General features: G+C 44.7%; 4 protein-coding genes across 5 annotated transcripts; all 4 read right to left on the reverse strand.

Moving 5' to 3' along the window:
- Positions 1-1,284: 1,284 nt before the first annotated feature.
- noc3l (NOC3-like DNA replication regulator) lies at positions 1,285-7,738 on the reverse strand. Its single transcript, XM_053853802.1, has 21 exons — positions 7,575-7,738; positions 6,836-7,040; positions 6,479-6,605; positions 5,984-6,126; positions 5,846-5,914; positions 5,645-5,775; positions 5,406-5,567; positions 5,148-5,241; positions 4,902-5,077; positions 4,696-4,824; positions 3,784-3,915; positions 3,579-3,659; positions 3,404-3,504; positions 3,249-3,321; positions 3,115-3,178; positions 2,969-3,040; positions 2,721-2,902; positions 2,513-2,641; positions 2,080-2,177; positions 1,744-1,828; positions 1,285-1,538 (listed from the first exon to the last, which is right to left on the reverse strand). Exons 1-21 carry the CDS (start codon positions 7,581-7,583, stop codon positions 1,398-1,400), a joined length of 2,403 nt encoding a protein of 800 aa, XP_053709777.1. The 5' UTR covers positions 7,584-7,738; the 3' UTR covers positions 1,285-1,397.
- A 43-nt stretch (positions 7,739-7,781) lies between these two features.
- On the reverse strand, positions 7,782-10,197 carry si:ch211-207i20.2 (uncharacterized protein LOC568537 homolog). Its single transcript, XM_053853803.1, has 5 exons — positions 10,003-10,197; positions 9,468-9,627; positions 9,321-9,379; positions 9,150-9,231; positions 7,782-9,083 (listed from the first exon to the last, which is right to left on the reverse strand). Exons 1-5 carry the CDS (start codon positions 10,195-10,197, stop codon positions 8,080-8,082), a joined length of 1,500 nt encoding a protein of 499 aa, XP_053709778.1. The 3' UTR covers positions 7,782-8,079.
- An 834-nt stretch (positions 10,198-11,031) lies between these two features.
- nudt13 (nudix (nucleoside diphosphate linked moiety X)-type motif 13) lies at positions 11,032-12,868 on the reverse strand. The gene is made up of 8 exons (XM_053853804.1): positions 12,822-12,868; positions 12,408-12,568; positions 12,197-12,339; positions 12,020-12,127; positions 11,849-11,955; positions 11,666-11,788; positions 11,494-11,605; positions 11,032-11,415 (listed from the first exon to the last, which is right to left on the reverse strand). The coding sequence occupies exons 2-8, from the start codon at positions 12,488-12,490 to the stop codon at positions 11,039-11,041; spliced, it is 1,053 nt and encodes a 350-aa protein (XP_053709779.1). The 5' UTR covers positions 12,491-12,568; positions 12,822-12,868; the 3' UTR covers positions 11,032-11,038.
- A 647-nt stretch (positions 12,869-13,515) lies between these two features.
- On the reverse strand, positions 13,516-15,759 carry LOC128750723 (cGMP-dependent protein kinase 1-like). 2 transcript variants are annotated; one of them, XM_053851176.1, is made up of 10 exons: positions 15,461-15,759; positions 15,288-15,381; positions 15,086-15,225; positions 14,931-15,020; positions 14,577-14,718; positions 14,349-14,512; positions 14,158-14,280; positions 13,942-14,004; positions 13,740-13,806; positions 13,516-13,678 (listed from the first exon to the last, which is right to left on the reverse strand). In XM_053851176.1, exons 1-10 carry the CDS (start codon positions 15,547-15,549, stop codon positions 13,583-13,585), a joined length of 1,068 nt encoding a protein of 355 aa, XP_053707151.1. In that variant the 5' UTR covers positions 15,550-15,759; the 3' UTR covers positions 13,516-13,582. The 2 variants fall into 2 exon arrangements, 1 of the variants encoding a protein (XP_053707151.1); XR_008413194.1 differs by having other exon boundaries at positions 13,605-13,678; positions 13,942-14,044.
- Positions 15,760-17,808: the final 2,049 nt, after the last annotated feature.

Below are 17,808 nucleotides of genomic sequence, written 5' to 3' on the forward strand. Positions count from 1 at the left end.
CTGGCTAGAGGTGTGTGTGTGTGTGTGTGTGTGTGTGTGTGTGTGTGTGTGTGCACGGTCTCTTCCATCACATCGGTGAGTGTGTGTGGTGGTCACACCCATTTCTGCAGGTGTGTGTAACAGCAGATCTGAGTGTGAGTTTAATCCCATTTCTAGACTTGTTTCAATTACAATTCCATCTCCCTCCATATTTTCAAATCAAAACTCAAAACCCTGCTCTTCCAACTGGCCGACTCCCTTTGAAGCTTATTCAAATTTTATTTTACTCTGTGTTTATTTTAGCTCTTGTTATATTCACTGTAGATGTTGTGTTTGTGAGTTGCATTTACCCAGAGTTTCTATACTACTAGGGGCCCTTGTGTTCATTGAAAGGCGCTTAAAAAAAATTATTATTATTATTGTTACCTCCGCCAATGAAATTATGTTTTCTACAGCATTGGTTTGTCTGTGTCAAAATAACATGAAAAGTTATGGATGGACTTGGATTACATTTTCAGTGACTATGTGAAATTGGACAAAGAGCAAAAGATTAAATTTTGGTAGTGATCCGCATCACCGTCTGGATCCAGAAATAAAAAAAAAGGATTCTTTTGCATTTTGAGCATTTGTGCCCGAGTGGCATTTTATAAAGGATGCTTTGTCAGTGGATGATTGTGTTGTGGTGGACTGAAGCTGCTTGGTGGAGGTTGGCGCATCCCGAGTGCTTTTCCTGCCATTACTATTGTTAAGAAGTGGATTACCACGAAGACAGTGAGTTTGGTGAATCGACAACTAATCACGTCACATTCGTGTGAGTGTTTTGCATCGGTCCATCGTGTGACAGCGCCGTGAGGCGTTCAGACTGTGAACCAGAGACAAGATTCTGATCAAGTCCTCATAAGGAAGTTTGTTCACACACGTGCACAGGCATGCATGCAGACGCCCTCCATCTGAGTGTGTCTCAGACAGACACAGTTTAGCATCCGAATAAGAGAGAACTATGTCCGCTTAAGGGGAGAAGCCAGTGATGTCATTAGATGTCACTGTGAGAACAGCAGAGGATCATGGGAGCGGTAGTTTTGACTCTAAAGAAATCAATCTGATGAATTCAATTCCTGCTCTCCTTAAAAGGAAACACATTCCTGAACACACACACACACACATACACACTTTGGACTTTGACCGAAAATGGGAAAACAGCTGGACGTCGAAAACTGTCTGTGATTGGTCCAGTAACATCAACACACAACCAGCATCCGAGGAATGTGTGTGCGTGTGTGTCTGAGGGATATTCAACTGGGGACAGTGAAGGCAGCACACATGTCGTCTTTTTTATTCATATCAAAGATAAAAATAAAAAACCCACATTAAATATAAAACTACTAAACTGACACTTCGCCTTTGGTAATATGAAAGGGTCATTTTATTTTTAAACATTTAGTCTTTGTATCTATGTGAGTGGTGAAGTCCAGCTCTGTGTCCTCGTTGATGGTCATGGCAGCTTCAACTTGTCTCTGCAGCTCAGCATCCAGAAGCGTTGGTCCGATTGTAAAGCGATCCTAAGAGACAAAAAACATTTTTTGTTTGATACGACTTAGGATGATAAAAAAAAAATCAATAAACGGTCAATGCTAGTTTTGGAATAAAATCAGAATAAAAATGGGTGACTGAAACAAACACAACCTAATGAAGCAGATGTGTTAAAATTTATCGACAGAAATACACAAATGACTCAGTATTTCAGTTAATACTGTGATTGACAACCTTCTTCTTTGTGGAGGGCGGAGCTACGGGGGGGTTAAACGTCATGTCTCTCACACTGAAATCTTCAAACAACTCAGCGGGCGACCTGAGAGGAAGAGGAGAACGGTAACCATGACAGCACAGAGTATGCAATGGCACATGTTCAATCACCCTTGCCTTGATGTCACACAAAAGTGTCTGACTGAGGAGTACTGCAGTGCAGGAACAACCGAGCAAAAGTACTCTCTTTCAGACACCAACACAGAAAAACACAGACAGAGAGGTGTGACATCACACCAGGGCTCAAAAGGAATGAAGGAAATCAGATTAGAATGTCAGCACAGCAATGACAGTCACCTGCGGCTCAGGTCCACACTGAGCGATGAGGATCCTTCACTCGGGGCGCCACGACTTAGATGGGCCGCCATTTTCCGGACAACTGGGTGGAAGTGTTTCTGAAAACGCATGTTGTTACTGAGCAGCTTTGTGTGTGCGCTTTGTTTATCCTACTTTGGCTGGACCAATTCTTGACAAAACACTATCTTTGTGAGGACTATATGACTTTGTGGGGACATTTGGCTGGACCCCGCGAGGTTAAGGCTAAATTTGAGGATGAAGACTTCAAAATAACTGGGTCATTATAATTAGGTTTCAGTTTGGTTCAGAGTCCTGGTTAAGGTTAGCCTTTTGTTTTGAATGGTTAGGTTTAGGGTGAGAGGCTGGGGAAAGCATTATGGCAATGAGAGGTCCTCACAAGGATAGAGATACAAACGTGTGCATGTGTGTATACCAGCAGTGGGTGCAGCTCCCAGAGAGCTGTGTTCTGAGTGTTGCAGTGTTCTGGTTGGTCTAGCTCTGGAAGGTAGAAGCCACTGCCCTGAACCTCATTATCCAACAGGACGTCGCATCTTGGAAAAGACTGATAAATGTACACACACCATCAGGAGACCGAACCCTCCACACATACACTGGCAGCTCAGGTGTGGTCCCTGACCTACCTGCAGGGCAGCTCTGCTGGCAGCGAGGAGTCCAACACTTGCGTTGGGGAGCACGTGCAGACTGAGGGCGCTCAGTCGTTTGATGAATGACATCACTCTCTGCAAGGTCACCTGCTTCTTGCGACGAATTACCATGGCATCCAGGCAGTGCAGCACAATGATGATGTCATCATTGGAGGCACCTGAGTCACAACATGTGAGGTTAAAACCTCTCATGTAAGCAAGAAAGTGGTCATGCGATTGCTCACCTGCATTCAGCCAAGGCAGCATCTTATACAGATGAGTGTAGAAGTTCAGGGGATCTACGTTCAGGACATCACCTGAGCAGACGAAAAGAAGAAGATCTCAATCCAAACGGCCCTCATAAGGACTTTAGATGAAGAGTCAGACCGACCTTGACCGGACAGGATGGTGAAGACGGTCTGGATGCAGTGAAGGCTCTCGCGAGTGTTCAGGTTCTAAACGGTTCAGCCAACAACGTTAAGAATGGAACTGATGTGTGACTTGACCTGCCGGACCCAAACTCACCTCTGATTGTAAGAGGTTCTGTAGAACATTGATGAGGTCATCAAAAAATTCCAAGTTGATCAGGTGCGCAAAACTGGCATGAGACAGAGAAGGTTTATATCAATCCGAGTGTGCGCGGGTGTGCATGTGTGAGTGTGTGTGTGTGTGTGTCGTACTTGGCCAGCCCCTCCAGCACTGCAGGAAGAAGAACAGATTTCTGGGATTTCTTCAGAATCCTGAAGTAGATGAGGAAGACTATGTTCAGAGTCTCTGTGTGCTGATGCAGGAGAGGACAATAGTTATAATGCAGTTCACCAAAACCCACGACATCAACATGTATTCATGTCTCACCAATTTCAGTTTCTTCTCTTTGCTTTCGGAAGCCTCAGCTTCTAACAGCTCATTCTGTAAAGCCTGCTCGGCCTTCTTCCACTAAGAGACACACACACACACGTGATGTTAAAGCATTCCCTCGCAACAAAGGTCATGTTCTGTTTAATAAATTAATATGCAGAGCAAATTAAAGCAGCAGGTAAACACCAACAGTCTGGATTACCTTCCTCTGCATCCTAGACAAATTTTTCTTCCTGTCTTTGTTGGTCATGAACTTCTTCTTGGGAGCTGTGTCTTGCATGTCCTTCTTCATGTCCACTTCTTTGATCCTCAGACAGAGGAGAGTCCTCAGCATCTATAACACCAAAATGTCCCAGTCAGCGTCGCTACATTAAATATGTACGTTTTACACAAAATGTCTGAGCAGATTTGAGCAGATCAGTCACTCTCAAAAAATTGCTTTTGAAAAAAAAAAAGCAAATTCTATTGTGATATTGACTTCCCCTGCAGAGGGCGCCCTTCTACGTCAGCTCCACTACGCCTGTTATGCAGCAGCAAATTGGATTGGATTAGAGGATAACGTTCAATTTTTAGGTCTGGGATGATATTCTTCTGTCCCGACTGTGATAAGTCAGCACAGATTCGCTTTATATGGCGGTTTGATAGTTATTTTAATTTCTTAATCTGCAAAAAGTTGAATTATACACATCTGGGGGAAAAAAACGAAGGTTTTCCTACAGAAAACTGGTTGGTCAATGAGGTGACTGAGGGGTCGGATGTATTTGTGTATTTACAAAGAGTACTATTTGCTCTTTACACTGCATATACAAGATGCAGTTCATGAGCAATAGCAAGGTGCAACAACACCTTAGATCTATGAACGTCACATCATTGCTGCCCATCAAAATGTGAAACATAGGTTTCAAACAAATACTAAAGAAATATTGAATAGAATTGTGACTGTATAAGTGAATTGATTACTTTCCCACAGCAATAATGTTTTATTATTGCTGTGTCAGTCACGACTTAAGGAAAACATTTTGGATATTGAGAAACAGCGGCGGTGCTAAAGAGCATTCACTGCTGGCTCCTTCTTTGCCAAGCCAACAATAAAAAGTACATATCTTGCGCCCACCTCAGGTCTGACGTTGTAGTTCAAACTCTTGACAAGACCAGAGATGACGCGAACAGAAGCAAGTGACACTGCGCCCACTTTGTCTTGGCGGAAGAGTTTCCTGAAGGCATCGCAACACATCACTGATACCTGCCACATGAGAGAGAATATTTACTACCCAACATTTATCTGTCAGTCAGGACATCAACATCACATGTTCAACAAACCTTCTTGGAAGGGTCATTCATCAAGGGGACAAGGGCAATGATGATGTTGTTGTGGAAGTTGAACGTTGTCATGGCAACCAGCAGCTCACAAAGACAGCGCACAGCGACCTCAGCCAGACTCTGGTACGAGCTGAATGACACCGCCTGGCTGCGTTTGGACTTTTTCTGCTTCCAGTCTGGACTCAAATGCCCCGACGCAAATTAAAGTTCCGCTCAGGAGTGACGTCACGGTCGATGTGCCCTCACCTTTGACTGTCTGCTCCAGTTCCTCCAGAAAGAACTTGTATTGGCTCACCAGGGTCTCTTCAAACTCTCTCATCAGCTGAGTCTCCTTCTTCACCTACACGTCATAAACATCAACACATAGTGTCACTGCCCATCATCTCCAAGTCATCCATCCACACACACACACACACACACACACACACACACACACACACACACACACACACACACACACACCCACAAACACACACACACACACACACACACACACACACCTACCTTTGTGGCCTTCTCTGCAGCGGTCAGTGGTCGAATCCTGTACGAGGGCGAAATGTCTTTGAAAATTTCCATCAGAGAGACCATCACTAGCTTCCTCGTGGTCACCGCGACAGATGGGTCAGTCTCCATCAGCATCCCCCTCAGCTGCTTCACACACTTCATCTGGTGTTCAGATACACACACGTGAGAATCGGCGACGCTTCTTTGTTTGGTGGGACGCACCAGCGAGCAGGTCTTACCTGATTGTGAGGGTCTGACATCACAGCTGAACCCAGAGATGCGATCTTCAACTTCCTATCCTCAATCTTCAAGACTCGCTGATGCTCTCGCTGCTCCTCTGTCAAATGCTCTGTGCTCTCTGGCGCTTCCTCTGCACAGGTCGAGGTATGACATAGAATTCAGCATGTTTGTCTGAGTATTGGCACGTGATCATTTCTCACCGGCATCAGTGACCTCCACTTTCTCTTCCACTTCCAGCTCCTCTTCATCCTGTGCTTGATCTTTGACCACTGCACGCAAACTTTGGTCATCTCAGACACAATAGTGAAATCATAAATGTTACGGTATCAACAAACCACCTTTGATGGACTGGGGGATGAGGCGGGACTTGTCTTTGATTGGCAGAAGGTGAATCACTTCTTGTTCCTCCTTCATCATCTTCCGAGGAATTTTCTCGTAGCTTTCCGGCTGCATATGTCTCTTCTTTCCACGAATCGGATCACTAATACACAAAACACATATTACACATCTCTGTGTTGATGTATTTGCAAACACCAATGAGTGTGTGAGAGTCAATGATATGACAATATTTTGTGGAAGTCCCAGGATGTATCCATTGAATTATTAATGGGGACCATGTAATAAGGAGGACGATGAACTTTAACAGAGCAGTGTCCTGATTTTCAGGGCTCAGTTGGAGGCGCTCTTGGTCACTTAATGTGATTGATAATTCAGTACAGATTTGACAAGACTGAAGAACAAAAGGGTAAACAATACACACGTTCGAAATAGGTATATGGACAGTTTTGTGGAAAACTGCACATGTTCACACACTAAAGTGAGGTGCATGTTACCATGACGACAGGTCTCTGGTCAGGAAGGAGGGGCGCTGACTCAGAGCCAACATCTCCTGCAGCTCCTCATCATCCAGCATGTCTGTTGGGAGACTCTCCAGGAACTCTTCTTCCTCCTCCTCTTCCTCTGTCACATGACAGAAAAAGATGTTTTCAGCTCTCTGATCAAAACTCTTAAAGAACAACTGCTGGTCTAATGCCTGAACTTTCACATTACCCACTCGCAATTAATCAAAATCAAAAAGTAATACTGGAGTAATTACACTGTATTTTATCTAACTATTATCATTATTATACCATAGTAGTGACTGCACAGCAGCAGTTCTAGTTAACAAATAGTGGGCCTGTTTTGGATACCGGGTCTCTTCTTGTAGGTCTCCAGAGGACGCGGTGTCTTCATGACTGTATCATTCACAGCCGCTCGTAGTTTACGTTGTTGTTTGCGCTGTTTCTTGGCAACGTTCTGCTGCTTCTGCTGTCGGTTCTTCAGCTTGTTCTCCAGTTTCACGCCACTTGTCTTCAGCAGCCGCCGGAAAGTCGGACGGCGCTTCTTTGAACGTGGCTGACGAAGGAATGTTAACAGTCAGAACAAGGCAGATTGCAATGAAGCAGTCTGTGTTGAACACTGGGATACAGGCAAAATACCAGGCCAAAAAAATGATCTTGACTCTTTAACAATCTGGAGATGACTGTAACAACATGATTATTGCATGACCGGGCAGCAGAGTTTAACCTTTTAACCTACTGACTCTTCTAAATAATATTAGACATGGAATTATGTTGTTGTTGGAGACCTCCATGCAGTCAGGCTCCACTGGATCATATTTTACCGGGACTTTCAGGACCTAAGATGCCGCATATTAACAGGAGAAAGGTCTGTGCCAACTGAGGATTTATGTGATTGGGTGTTCAATACAAGGGTGTTGACGGAAAACGAGTTAACATCTGACAATTCCGGGTGTCTTGAGAAAAATGAGATGGGTAGTGACATGATGAATCCTAAATCTGGGACCACGACTACAACTACGAGATAAATGCAATTCTAAAGATGCGATCCACTACAGAACATGCCCGATCACGAGTGTCAGAACCTCACCGGGCCCATTGCGGCGGTTCCGCTCCAAACAACTGCCAAAGATCGTTCGGGTTTAGCGGGATCTGCAAGGTCCTGTTCACAGACCCCGGACACTTTTACTCGAACGTCTTTACCAAACACGTGTGTTGACGACTATCCAGCCGGAAATACGTAACCGACGACTACTGAGCCAACAACGCCACTGACGGTGGGAGGAGGAACTGCACACAGACTCTTCCCCGGGTTGATGCAACTCTTGTAAATTGTATTTATCTTAAAATAAAACAGTAATAAAGGAGATTAAAAAGTATATAAAGCACTTGTTTGCAGTACCTGTCTCACTGGCAATTAACAAACTGGACACACATCATTAAGTTTGTCAACCTTTAAATATAATATTGTTGAAACATTGTCTGAAGTAAGGCAGTCGCAGACAGCTAATGGACAACAGATGAGAAATGTGGGCACTTTTTTTGTCAAGCACAATCACCAACATAATGTCGGAAACACAGTGAGCGTTCATATTTCATGCATAGTTGCACTTGTGAAGCTTAAGGTTGCGCTGGTCAGAGTATCTCTTCCCACACTTATCACAGATGAATTGCTTCCCTCCGGCATGCACGTGCCGCTGATGTGTGCGTAGGTGGCTGCCTTGACTAAAGGTGCGTCCGCAGTTCAGGCAAGCATACGGCTTCTCGCCGGTGTGCACGCGCAAATGAAGCTTCAGGCTGTTGTTATTGTTGAAGCGTTTGTCACAAGTGGGACAGGCAAATGGACGCTCGAGCGAATGCGTGCGCTGATGTGTCATCAAACTGCTCTGCTGACTGAATGCCTTCCCACACTGTTGGCAGGTGAAAGGTCGCTCGCCAGTGTGCACACGGCGGTGGATCTTCAGGTTGACCGAGTGACGAAAGCTTTTTCCACAAATGTCACAGTCATACGGCATTTCACCGCTGTGGATCCTCCTGTGGTTGTTCAGGTTGACGGCATGTCGGAATGCTTTCGGACACTGTTCGCACTGAAATGGCTTCTCGCCACTGTGGATCAGGCGGTGTGCGCGCAGCGTGACCGCCCGGGTGAAACTCTTTCCACATTCACCACAGGTAAAAGCTTGGCCATTGTTGTGCGTTTGCTTATGGCGCTGCAGGTTGTGGACCAGGTTGAAGCGGCGGTCACAGACATCACAGCTAAATGGCTTCTGGTCCGAGTGGACAGCTGCGTGAGTCCTCAGCTGAGACTTTTTGGAGAAGCTCTTTCCACATTGCAGACAGTGGTACGGCCGCTCACCACTGTGCGTGTGTAGATGAGTCTGCAAACTCTGGTGACTGGAAAAACTTTGCCGACACTGTTTGCAGGTGAACAGCTTCTCACCAGTGTGTAAGTCTGAATGTGCTTGCAAGTCACTCTGAGATTTGAATGACTGGTGGCAGACAGAACACTGGAAACCTTGGCTTGTTTTGTCTCGCTGCTGTTGCTCAATTCCAGACTCAAGGTCAGAGGTCACAGGCTGTGCAGCAACCACTCCTGCACCTGAATGGCAAACAGAAGAACATGAAATGCAGGACTTTGGCAATCTGTACAGACTTCCATACACACGTTCAGCTATGGTGCCCAGATCCATGTTTCCAGGAAGACCTCCAATGGTGATGGCAGGAATGACAGGCAAGTCCACATCACTCTGCAGGAACAACATCCATCACACAAACTCCACAGGCACCGATGCTCATGATCATCTTAAATATACAGGTTGAGGTTCAAGTGACTTGCCGGAGCAGGTGACTGAGCATGGTGATGCTGCGTTGGTGTTCCGTACGAGTGTTCTGACTCTACAAAGAAGAAGCATGACAAATTGACGCAAAATCACCAGCTGGTTTATCAGTGATGGATGTGTATGAGTGGTAGATATACATTTACCTATGCGCCCGATGCTGAGGACGCTGAGGATTCTGGGTGTTTGCAACTCAGTGAAAGCACTGCTCTCGGCCCACTGACGTGTCATGGCGTCATCCACAATGTTTATGACTTTCCCTAGGGCTTCATTTCCCAGTGTCTCCATGATGAAGGCGAAGCGGACCTGAACAATGAGTAACCACAAATGGATGCTTCGTAGGATACAATCAGATTGTGTCCGATCTCAGTGCTGTTCGTGGGCCATGAGTCATGTGAATCAACTTTTCTAGTGTCAGTCAGCATGGTATTGAAGTTGGGGGGGAATCAACAGATTTCGAAGGTCAGGTCGTCGAGAACTAAAACATAGTGCAAGGGTCATCACCACCGATAACAAGGAACCTGTACATACTAGGAAGAAATATAATTTTAATGAACAATGTACAACAGAACACTATGGTTCCTGAGATCTGCAACCACTATCTGCTTATCCTCCCAGTTCTGAATACATTCCGTTTCGAAACAACGACAAAAGCAACCCAGTAAACAAACGTATCTTTACCATCTTCTCTCGGGTCTCTGCTTTCTCTCTGGGCAGTGGACGGTTCTTTCCATGGTTTTCCACGCTCTGCTCCCCCAAAGTAGCGCTGAAGTCCGTGTCCTGCTCCACAAGCTTCGTCAGCTCAGACACGGCAGCGCGAACCATCCTCTCCATGACATCGGCGAGTTGAGTGTAAATCTCCGCTGGGTAACTCATCACTCCGGTTTGTGACCAGCAAATTGAGATTCACATCAGATGTTTTCAACTTGTCTTTAATTTTGGAAGACATACAAAAACAGCAATGACGTGATAAACCTTCTTAACTCACTTCCTTCAAGTGACGTGTAGGACGCAAGCCTTACTGTCCTCTAGTGTCCGGAGGTTGACACTGCAAACTGCTTTTAAAAAGCATATTCAAAACAAGACGACGCATACAAACAAACATCCATGCCATTGTAGTCAATTCCGAAAATACCATACATTAATTCATCATAATTTCAGTATTGCTGATATTGTATGAGGTCAATATAAATACACATTTTTTGGCACAGGACCAGTTTAATCAGTGAGGTAGTAACTTGGATATCACTCAATAATACAATGAGAAGGAAAAGCAAGTGTTGTACATTATGAACATTGTGGACAAAAGATCGATAAAAGTTAGCTATATAACTAGCAAACTGAGTGATAGGGGGAAGATATGTTCTATGATGAGATGCTTTTCTCAGTCATCAAGGAACCATGGGACGTCCAAATCACCATAATATACAGGAAAGAAGATCCTATTGCATTCAGATTCCCTTTTTTTGTTTCCATGATTGAGTTAAAAGTGTTATTTACTTCATTAATGGATCTTTTCATTCTCGCTTCACTAGTTTCTGTCTGCACATCTAAGCATTGATCTATCATCCCATGCTAAGTTATCAAGTAACCTTGACAAAGATGTCTTAGGAAATCCAAATAAAAAGGCAATTTATGACACGCATACAAATCCAAGCTACACATGAAATATTTGTCCTTCAGGTCACATGTGATTCACAGTCATCGAAAATGATGCTCACGGCTCGTGTTGGACTGTCACAGGTCCCTGACGTGCCTGACCGATTCGCTGCAGCTCGACCCACTCTGAGATGAGGCGGTGGGCAATGGCATGTCTGGGAGGCAGCCACATTGCAGTGGGCTCTCCCCTGCTGGGGGGGGTCTTCACCTGCAGAGCGGCGCTCACTTCCTCCAGAGTGAACCAGCGAGCATCCTCCAGTTCTGATTGGTCCATGCTTATCTCAGCGTGAGCAGGGCTCACAGAGGCGTGACAGGCCAGCATGAAGGAGCTGTGTGGAAGAGGCCAATGTTGGGAGGCGCTGTAGGTCACGGCCTCCACTTCAAGACCCACCTCTTCCGCTGCCTCTCTCCGCAGCGCGTCCTCCAGGGTCTCTCCTTAAATGACAGGCAGTTTAATCTTTTTCACGAGTGTGCTCATCATGGTTACTTCATTAAATACGTGCTGCTACTGACCAATATCGCAAAAGCCTGCAAGAGCACTGTACATGCCAGGAGGAAAGGTCGACTGCCGTGCCAGAAGACACCGTTTCCCGTCCGACGGGAGAAATATAGCGACCGGTGACATCTGAGGAACAAGGGTGTGTCAGAACCTTTACAATTTTAGAACCTATACTTTTACTCTGACCGTGGGATAGTAGACTCTGCCTCCACCACCAACACGCTGACTTCCTGACTGATTACGTTGCGTCCGCTGACCTGTGGCGCTGCAGAACTTGTTGTTCTGATGCCAGCGGAGCAACGCCTGGGCCTGCAGAACAACAAAAGGTGACATCAGGATGGGTTAGAGAGAATCAGGTGAATGACTTACTTTGGCCACAAGAGGTGCTTCTGCTTCTGCCAGGAGGAAAAGAGCCTTCCTGAAATCCAGGCACTTCCCAGGGCACACTTCCTGAAGTTGAGTCCGGTCAACCTGACCTAAAGACATGCCAATCTGTCAGCCTAGGCTTGATAACTCCCATCAGTCTGAGAGCTTACATACCAACGTCCAGACAGAACTGAGCCTGCGTCTGGTCAGAACAGCCAATTAGAATAGAGTCCATTATCAAGTCCCTTTCTGCTCCAAGTGACGCTAAAATCAACTCAAGCTCTACAACACAAACACATACAGTTCTGAATTCGACTCCCAGCGTTTTTTTTAGGGTCTCAGGTGCCGTACCGGAGAATGTGTGCCCGACAGTTCGGAGAGATCCTTCTTTTGTCCGGTTTACCAGCGGGTCAAGTTTGTGGAATAAGAAGATTCGGCCGGTTTTCAGGGCTGATGTGCATGCGTCATCATTCCCCTTCAACCTGTTCACATGCCTGAAAAAGACGTTGATCAACTCTTTCAATCGATCAAAGCGCAAACCAATCAGTGGTTCATCACAAACCTCATCTTGGCCACATAGTCAGAGAAGGACCGGGTCATGTGCCCAGTCCTGAAGGACAGCAGACCCCTCAGAGAGTTCAGCATGACGAACAATTGTTACCCTGACCCAAACTTGGATTTGAGGCTCGAGTTGGACCTGACACTCTGGACATGAACTGCAGCCTGCAACAACAAACGTTAGTGGTATTTTTTTTTGCAAAACGTGGTCTTACGGAGCAGCATTATTCGAATGTAGGAGTCGCGACTTCTTGTCAGAACTGCAGTTAAAGTTCGAATTTTGACCTCGACTGAAACTATCGAATTTGAACTGAAAAACACCAACAAAGTGTGGCACCCACCGCGAAAGATTAAGTGTTGAAACAGATATCCGAACGAACACGTAGTTTAAATAAAATACATGTATCCTTATATTTACCTTTTTCGCCACTGCCTTTTTCTTCTATGGACTTTCTGAGCCTCAACTCCTCGCTCCTGCCACCCAGCGGAGCCACTGACTGATGCATGCGGCTGGTAATAGTTTTTCGACTGACCGCTTGTAATGCCAAATATTTCCCATCTGATAGTGATACCGATCCAATATTGTGTTGCTCAATACTGACACCCAAAAACACCTCACCACTCTAATGGCTTTTGCCTTATTATCTGCGTAAATAAACATGCAGCGTGGCAAACATGTTGTATTTATTTAACCAAAAAAAAAAAAAAAATTATAAATCGGACATAAAATCAAAAGGATATATACGAAGTATCACACATACTGACATGTATATTTGGGTTTATGCATAGATCGCTCTGGTTCTTAAAAAAATGGTGACTGGACCTGGTCATTTATCGGTCCGTCGTACAAACCTTGAGTTGTTATTATTGCATTTTTGGCAGGTCACATCGTATGGCTGTGTGATGTCCATGCTGACACCAAAACTAAGGTAATCCTCTCATTCATGCTCCAGTTAAGCATTCTGCAGTCAAAAACTTTTTTATTATTTTCAGACTCAAACATAAATCACACATGTGAACGTACAATTAAATCTTGCTTTGTAGAAATTAAAAGAAAATTTCAGAATGTTTAATAAACAATTAAAAAAAACAACAACAACAAAACAGGCTAACTGGATTCTTTTGTCTTTTTACACGGCCAAGGCCCATTTTATAATCTGGTCCTGTTCAAGATCGGCTCTAGTATTCAAAGTGCAATGAGTTTGTCTCCTGAAACGGCTCGGCGGGTTCTCCAAAAAAATGTTCAGACTTTTGGGTTTTGTTTGCAGACCAGTCCTGAAAACAAAAGAAGAACGTAAGAACACTTCAATGAGGTGGGAAGAAACAGATGACTCACCAGAGGTTTGAGGGGCGGAGCCAAAGTCCCCTCTCTAAGCCCCTGCCAATCAAAGCCCTCGAACCACCTGATGAGACAAACGTAATTCTCGTGAAGATGATGATGACCATGAGGTAATAATGATAGATAGTGAATTGATGATAACAAACATATGACTATATGTGCTTTTGTGATGATGAAAAAGTTGGCATTGAAGACTGACTTGTGGTCCTGGATATCTTTGATTCCATTTTTCAGGTTACCCAGTCGCTCTGATGGATTCTCTCTGTAACATGAAGCCAGTGATAAGGGACACAAAGGAGTGACTGAAAGACAATAAGTATGGATAAAAAAAAAGGATGTGATGAGCTACGATGCTGATAATAGTAACTTCTAATTGTCTGCTTTGAATGAATACAGACTGTCAAACCTCATGTACCTGCACAGCTGTTTGATGAGCAGCTCAGCATTCCTGCTGATCTTCTCTGGGAACTCCACCATGTCGATTCCATCCAGCACCAAGTCATAGGTTTTCACTGGATCTGGTCCTGAGAAGGGCGGCCTAGATATGCAGACTTACGGTCAGAACCACAGCATATTCATGAACAATGTTTGTGACTGTTGGCTCACCTCCCTGTCAGCATCTCAAACACCAGAACCCCCAGAGACCAGAAGTCCAGCGAAAGATCATGACCCTTGTTCAGGATTAACTCAGGAGGTAGATACTCTGGTGTTCCACAGAAGGTCCACGTCTTCTTCCTCAAGCCTACCTTCTTACAGAATCCAAAGTCCACCTGGTGAAGGAGACAGCAAAGTACACTCCACTGTGTGCATGTGTGTATGTCTATGGGAGTGTACCAGTTTAGCATATCCTCGATGGTCCAGGATCAGGTTCTCTGGCTTAAGATCTCGGTACAGTACACCTCTGGAGTGAAGGTAGGAGAACGCCTCCAGAACACATGAAGAATAGAATCTAGAAGTAGATTCATCGAAGGCACCGCTGGGCACACACACAGACACACATTTCTTAGTAATGAGTGTGTGTGAGTGTGTATGAACTTCTATAGCTAAAAGTGTGGGGACCTTTTTCAGTCCCATGTTTTAAAGGCCCAATTTCAGGGTCAAAATGTCAAAGTCCTGGTGCAGGTTAGCCTTTTGTTTTGTCTAGTTATATACTGTAGATAGAAATACAGACATGTGTATACATGTTACCAGTCTCGGAGGATGCTCCACAGTTCTCCACCCCGACACGCCTCCATCAACATGTAAACATTTTCCCGGTCCTGAAATGTCTGATACATCCTAAAGACATCAAAGGACGAGTCACGTGACCAACCCCTAATGATCAGAAACACATGGTCACCGACCTGACAATAAAGGGACAGTGGGCTTGAGTCAGCACGGTTCTCTCAGACTGGAGGTGTTGCTGGTGGAGAGGGTCAACTATGTGACATTTTCTGACGATCTTGAGGGCAAAGGTCTTGGTTTGGTCACTTTTGAGCTGCACCTAAAAGCCCACTGTCAGAGGTCATAGATTCCCTTTCGGCATGTGACAATCTATGTAGGTACCAGCTCGACACGACCAAAGCCTCCAACTCCCAAAGTGTCAACGATGATAAAATCTGTGATCTTCAACCTGGAGAAGAACTGCTGAATTCGGACCCTGCGACGCACATGGTGAGATTCTGGTTCAGGTTCACCAGCACACGAAAGCATGGTTAAAGTGAGACAGTAAGTTCTACCTGCAGAACTGGACCAAGTTGGGCACGTGGAACCACTTCCTGGGCTGTATGGAGGGTCCACATTCCCTCTGTTTGCTGGAGTCCCTCATCTGTGTGTGCTGTGGGATCTTCACACTCAGGAGTCCAACTGTCAGGGACCTAAATCATGACAGTGGGTCTTTATGGTCCAGATTGTGTCCACCAAGCAGTGGGATAAACAAGGTCCAAAATCAGTCGAATAAAATCAATTTTTTGTGGTTTGTTGGAAGGTCCAAACAAAGCTCCAAGAACAGCAGTAAGTACCGTGTCCCATCGGTGGAGTCTCACTGAGATGGTGATGTCATTAGAGAGGACGACCAGGACTACGGAGTATTTATAGACACGTGTGTGTGTGTGTATGTGTGTGTTTTTATCGTTCATGTGTTGCCGCGTGTGTTCGGGTCACCATGCTTGTATATGTTGGATGCTTATTTTCAGCTCAGTGTGTGTGTGTGAGGGTGTGTCTGCGTGTGAGTGATCTTTATTTTTAACTGTGTTTATACCTCGTCAGGTGTGAGGTGGATCTGAGGGGAACTTAATGTATCTGCTAAAATGCAAATGATATATGTCTGTCTTGTAATCTACAATATAAAAAATGTAAAAGGTCCAAACCTCCATTTCCACCAAGAGTGGACTTATTTTAGATATGTGTTAGGACACACTTTAGAATGCTAAATGCATGGCACTAGCAATAAAAACAGACCCTGCACAAGTGCACATTATCAAGAAACCATTACAAAACATTTAAGGAAGTAGTCATGAGTTTGAGTTGAGTTTGCAAGGCCCTAGGTCCCTCAGTTTTTATGGATAAAGTTGGCAAATTCAGAATTTGGTTTTCCAGTTTCAGAATTCAAGTGAAATTGTTACAATACTGATACACTGTGAGTCAGGGATTTTGTTTTCATCTGTTAACAAACTCATTTGTTGACTGACTGCAGGAGAGTCCTGGTGAGGAGGTGTCCACTTCCTGGAACATTCTTCAAAATGGTCTAAAGATAGTTTGACATCTGAGCTGCGCAACCTTCTGCAAAGGACAAGGGCAAGTTGATGTGTGTGAGTGTGTGCATGTGTTTGTACCAAAGTTACTTCCAGAATGCAATAATCCACCAGCATCAGTCGATTCCCATGAAGGAGCAGGTTTGTCAAAGGGGATGAGAACTTTCCGAGCACAATGAGGTCCTTGAACAGAAGGTGAACACCTTTGTTTACATGTTCTTCTTGTTTCGTTGTGCAACAGACCTAACGTGAGAAGAAGCTGATGCCCCCCCACAGTCATGAAAGGCCTTGTTCCTGATCAGTGTGGAAGTGGAGGTGGAGTCCAGAATCACCATCTTGCCATAGATGCATGTGATCAGAATCAGTCTGTTAAATCTCTGATTCAGTTGGACTGTCTATATGCTATTGATCGCTACGAGGTGCACCATGTTTGCCGCTTAACAATTGTCATATAATGTCATGTTAAGGGCCAGAGCTGAGCAGACAATCTCTTCCACCATCTCCATGGTCTTGTATTCCCAAGGTACTGTGACAAACAAGCCTCTTCCGCCACAGTGGCATCACAGCACAATCCTCTACACTCCCTAAACCAAGAACATCTCCTCACCATGTAAAGGTTGATCATGTGTCAGTGGATAATGCAAAACCTGAGAAGCAAACAACTGATATATGACTGGTATATACCTGCATGATGTTAGCAAAGTTAGATTCAGAGTGTGTCGCTGTGGAGGGGCTGCTAAAAGCTCAGGCCAAATGTTAGCATCATGGATGACAGCAATGACAAGGCAGAGTTTAATGTCTTTGCTGTACGACTGGTCTGAGAAAGCTTTTTATTGATTGTGAATTGTCCTCCGTGCTTTTCATGTCCTTCCATGCATTATGCTGCATCAACATTTCGTTGGGAATTTGACGCAATTGTCTCCAGTGCTGAAAAAAATGTATAAAAGCAGGAATTGCCAGTTTTGTTTTTCATACCTAATGCTCTGGTGTGAACTCAAGTTCATTAGTGAAAGCAGAGTTGACCTCGCACCATGTCGATCCCTGCTGGCCATCTGCTGTCATTACAACATTTTATTTATTTATTTGTAAAATAAGTAAATAACGGCATGTGAACCAAAACAAACAGACATGACAACGAAGACAACAAAATAAAAGATTCTTCATCTAAGGAATAAGACACCAGGTCGTTCGGATGATAAATAGATTTAACACTGACCTTTGACCCCGGAGCAGGACCCAGATAGTGGATGGTTGCTATCCAGATACTGTTGGTCAAAGTCTCCACAAACACATTTACACAAACACATACACATGGATACAAACACACAAATACA

This window comes from Synchiropus splendidus, chromosome 1, assembly GCF_027744825.2.
Source record: "Synchiropus splendidus isolate RoL2022-P1 chromosome 1, RoL_Sspl_1.0, whole genome shotgun sequence".
In the NCBI taxonomy this organism is placed as follows: domain Eukaryota; kingdom Metazoa; phylum Chordata; class Actinopteri; order Syngnathiformes; family Callionymidae; genus Synchiropus; species Synchiropus splendidus.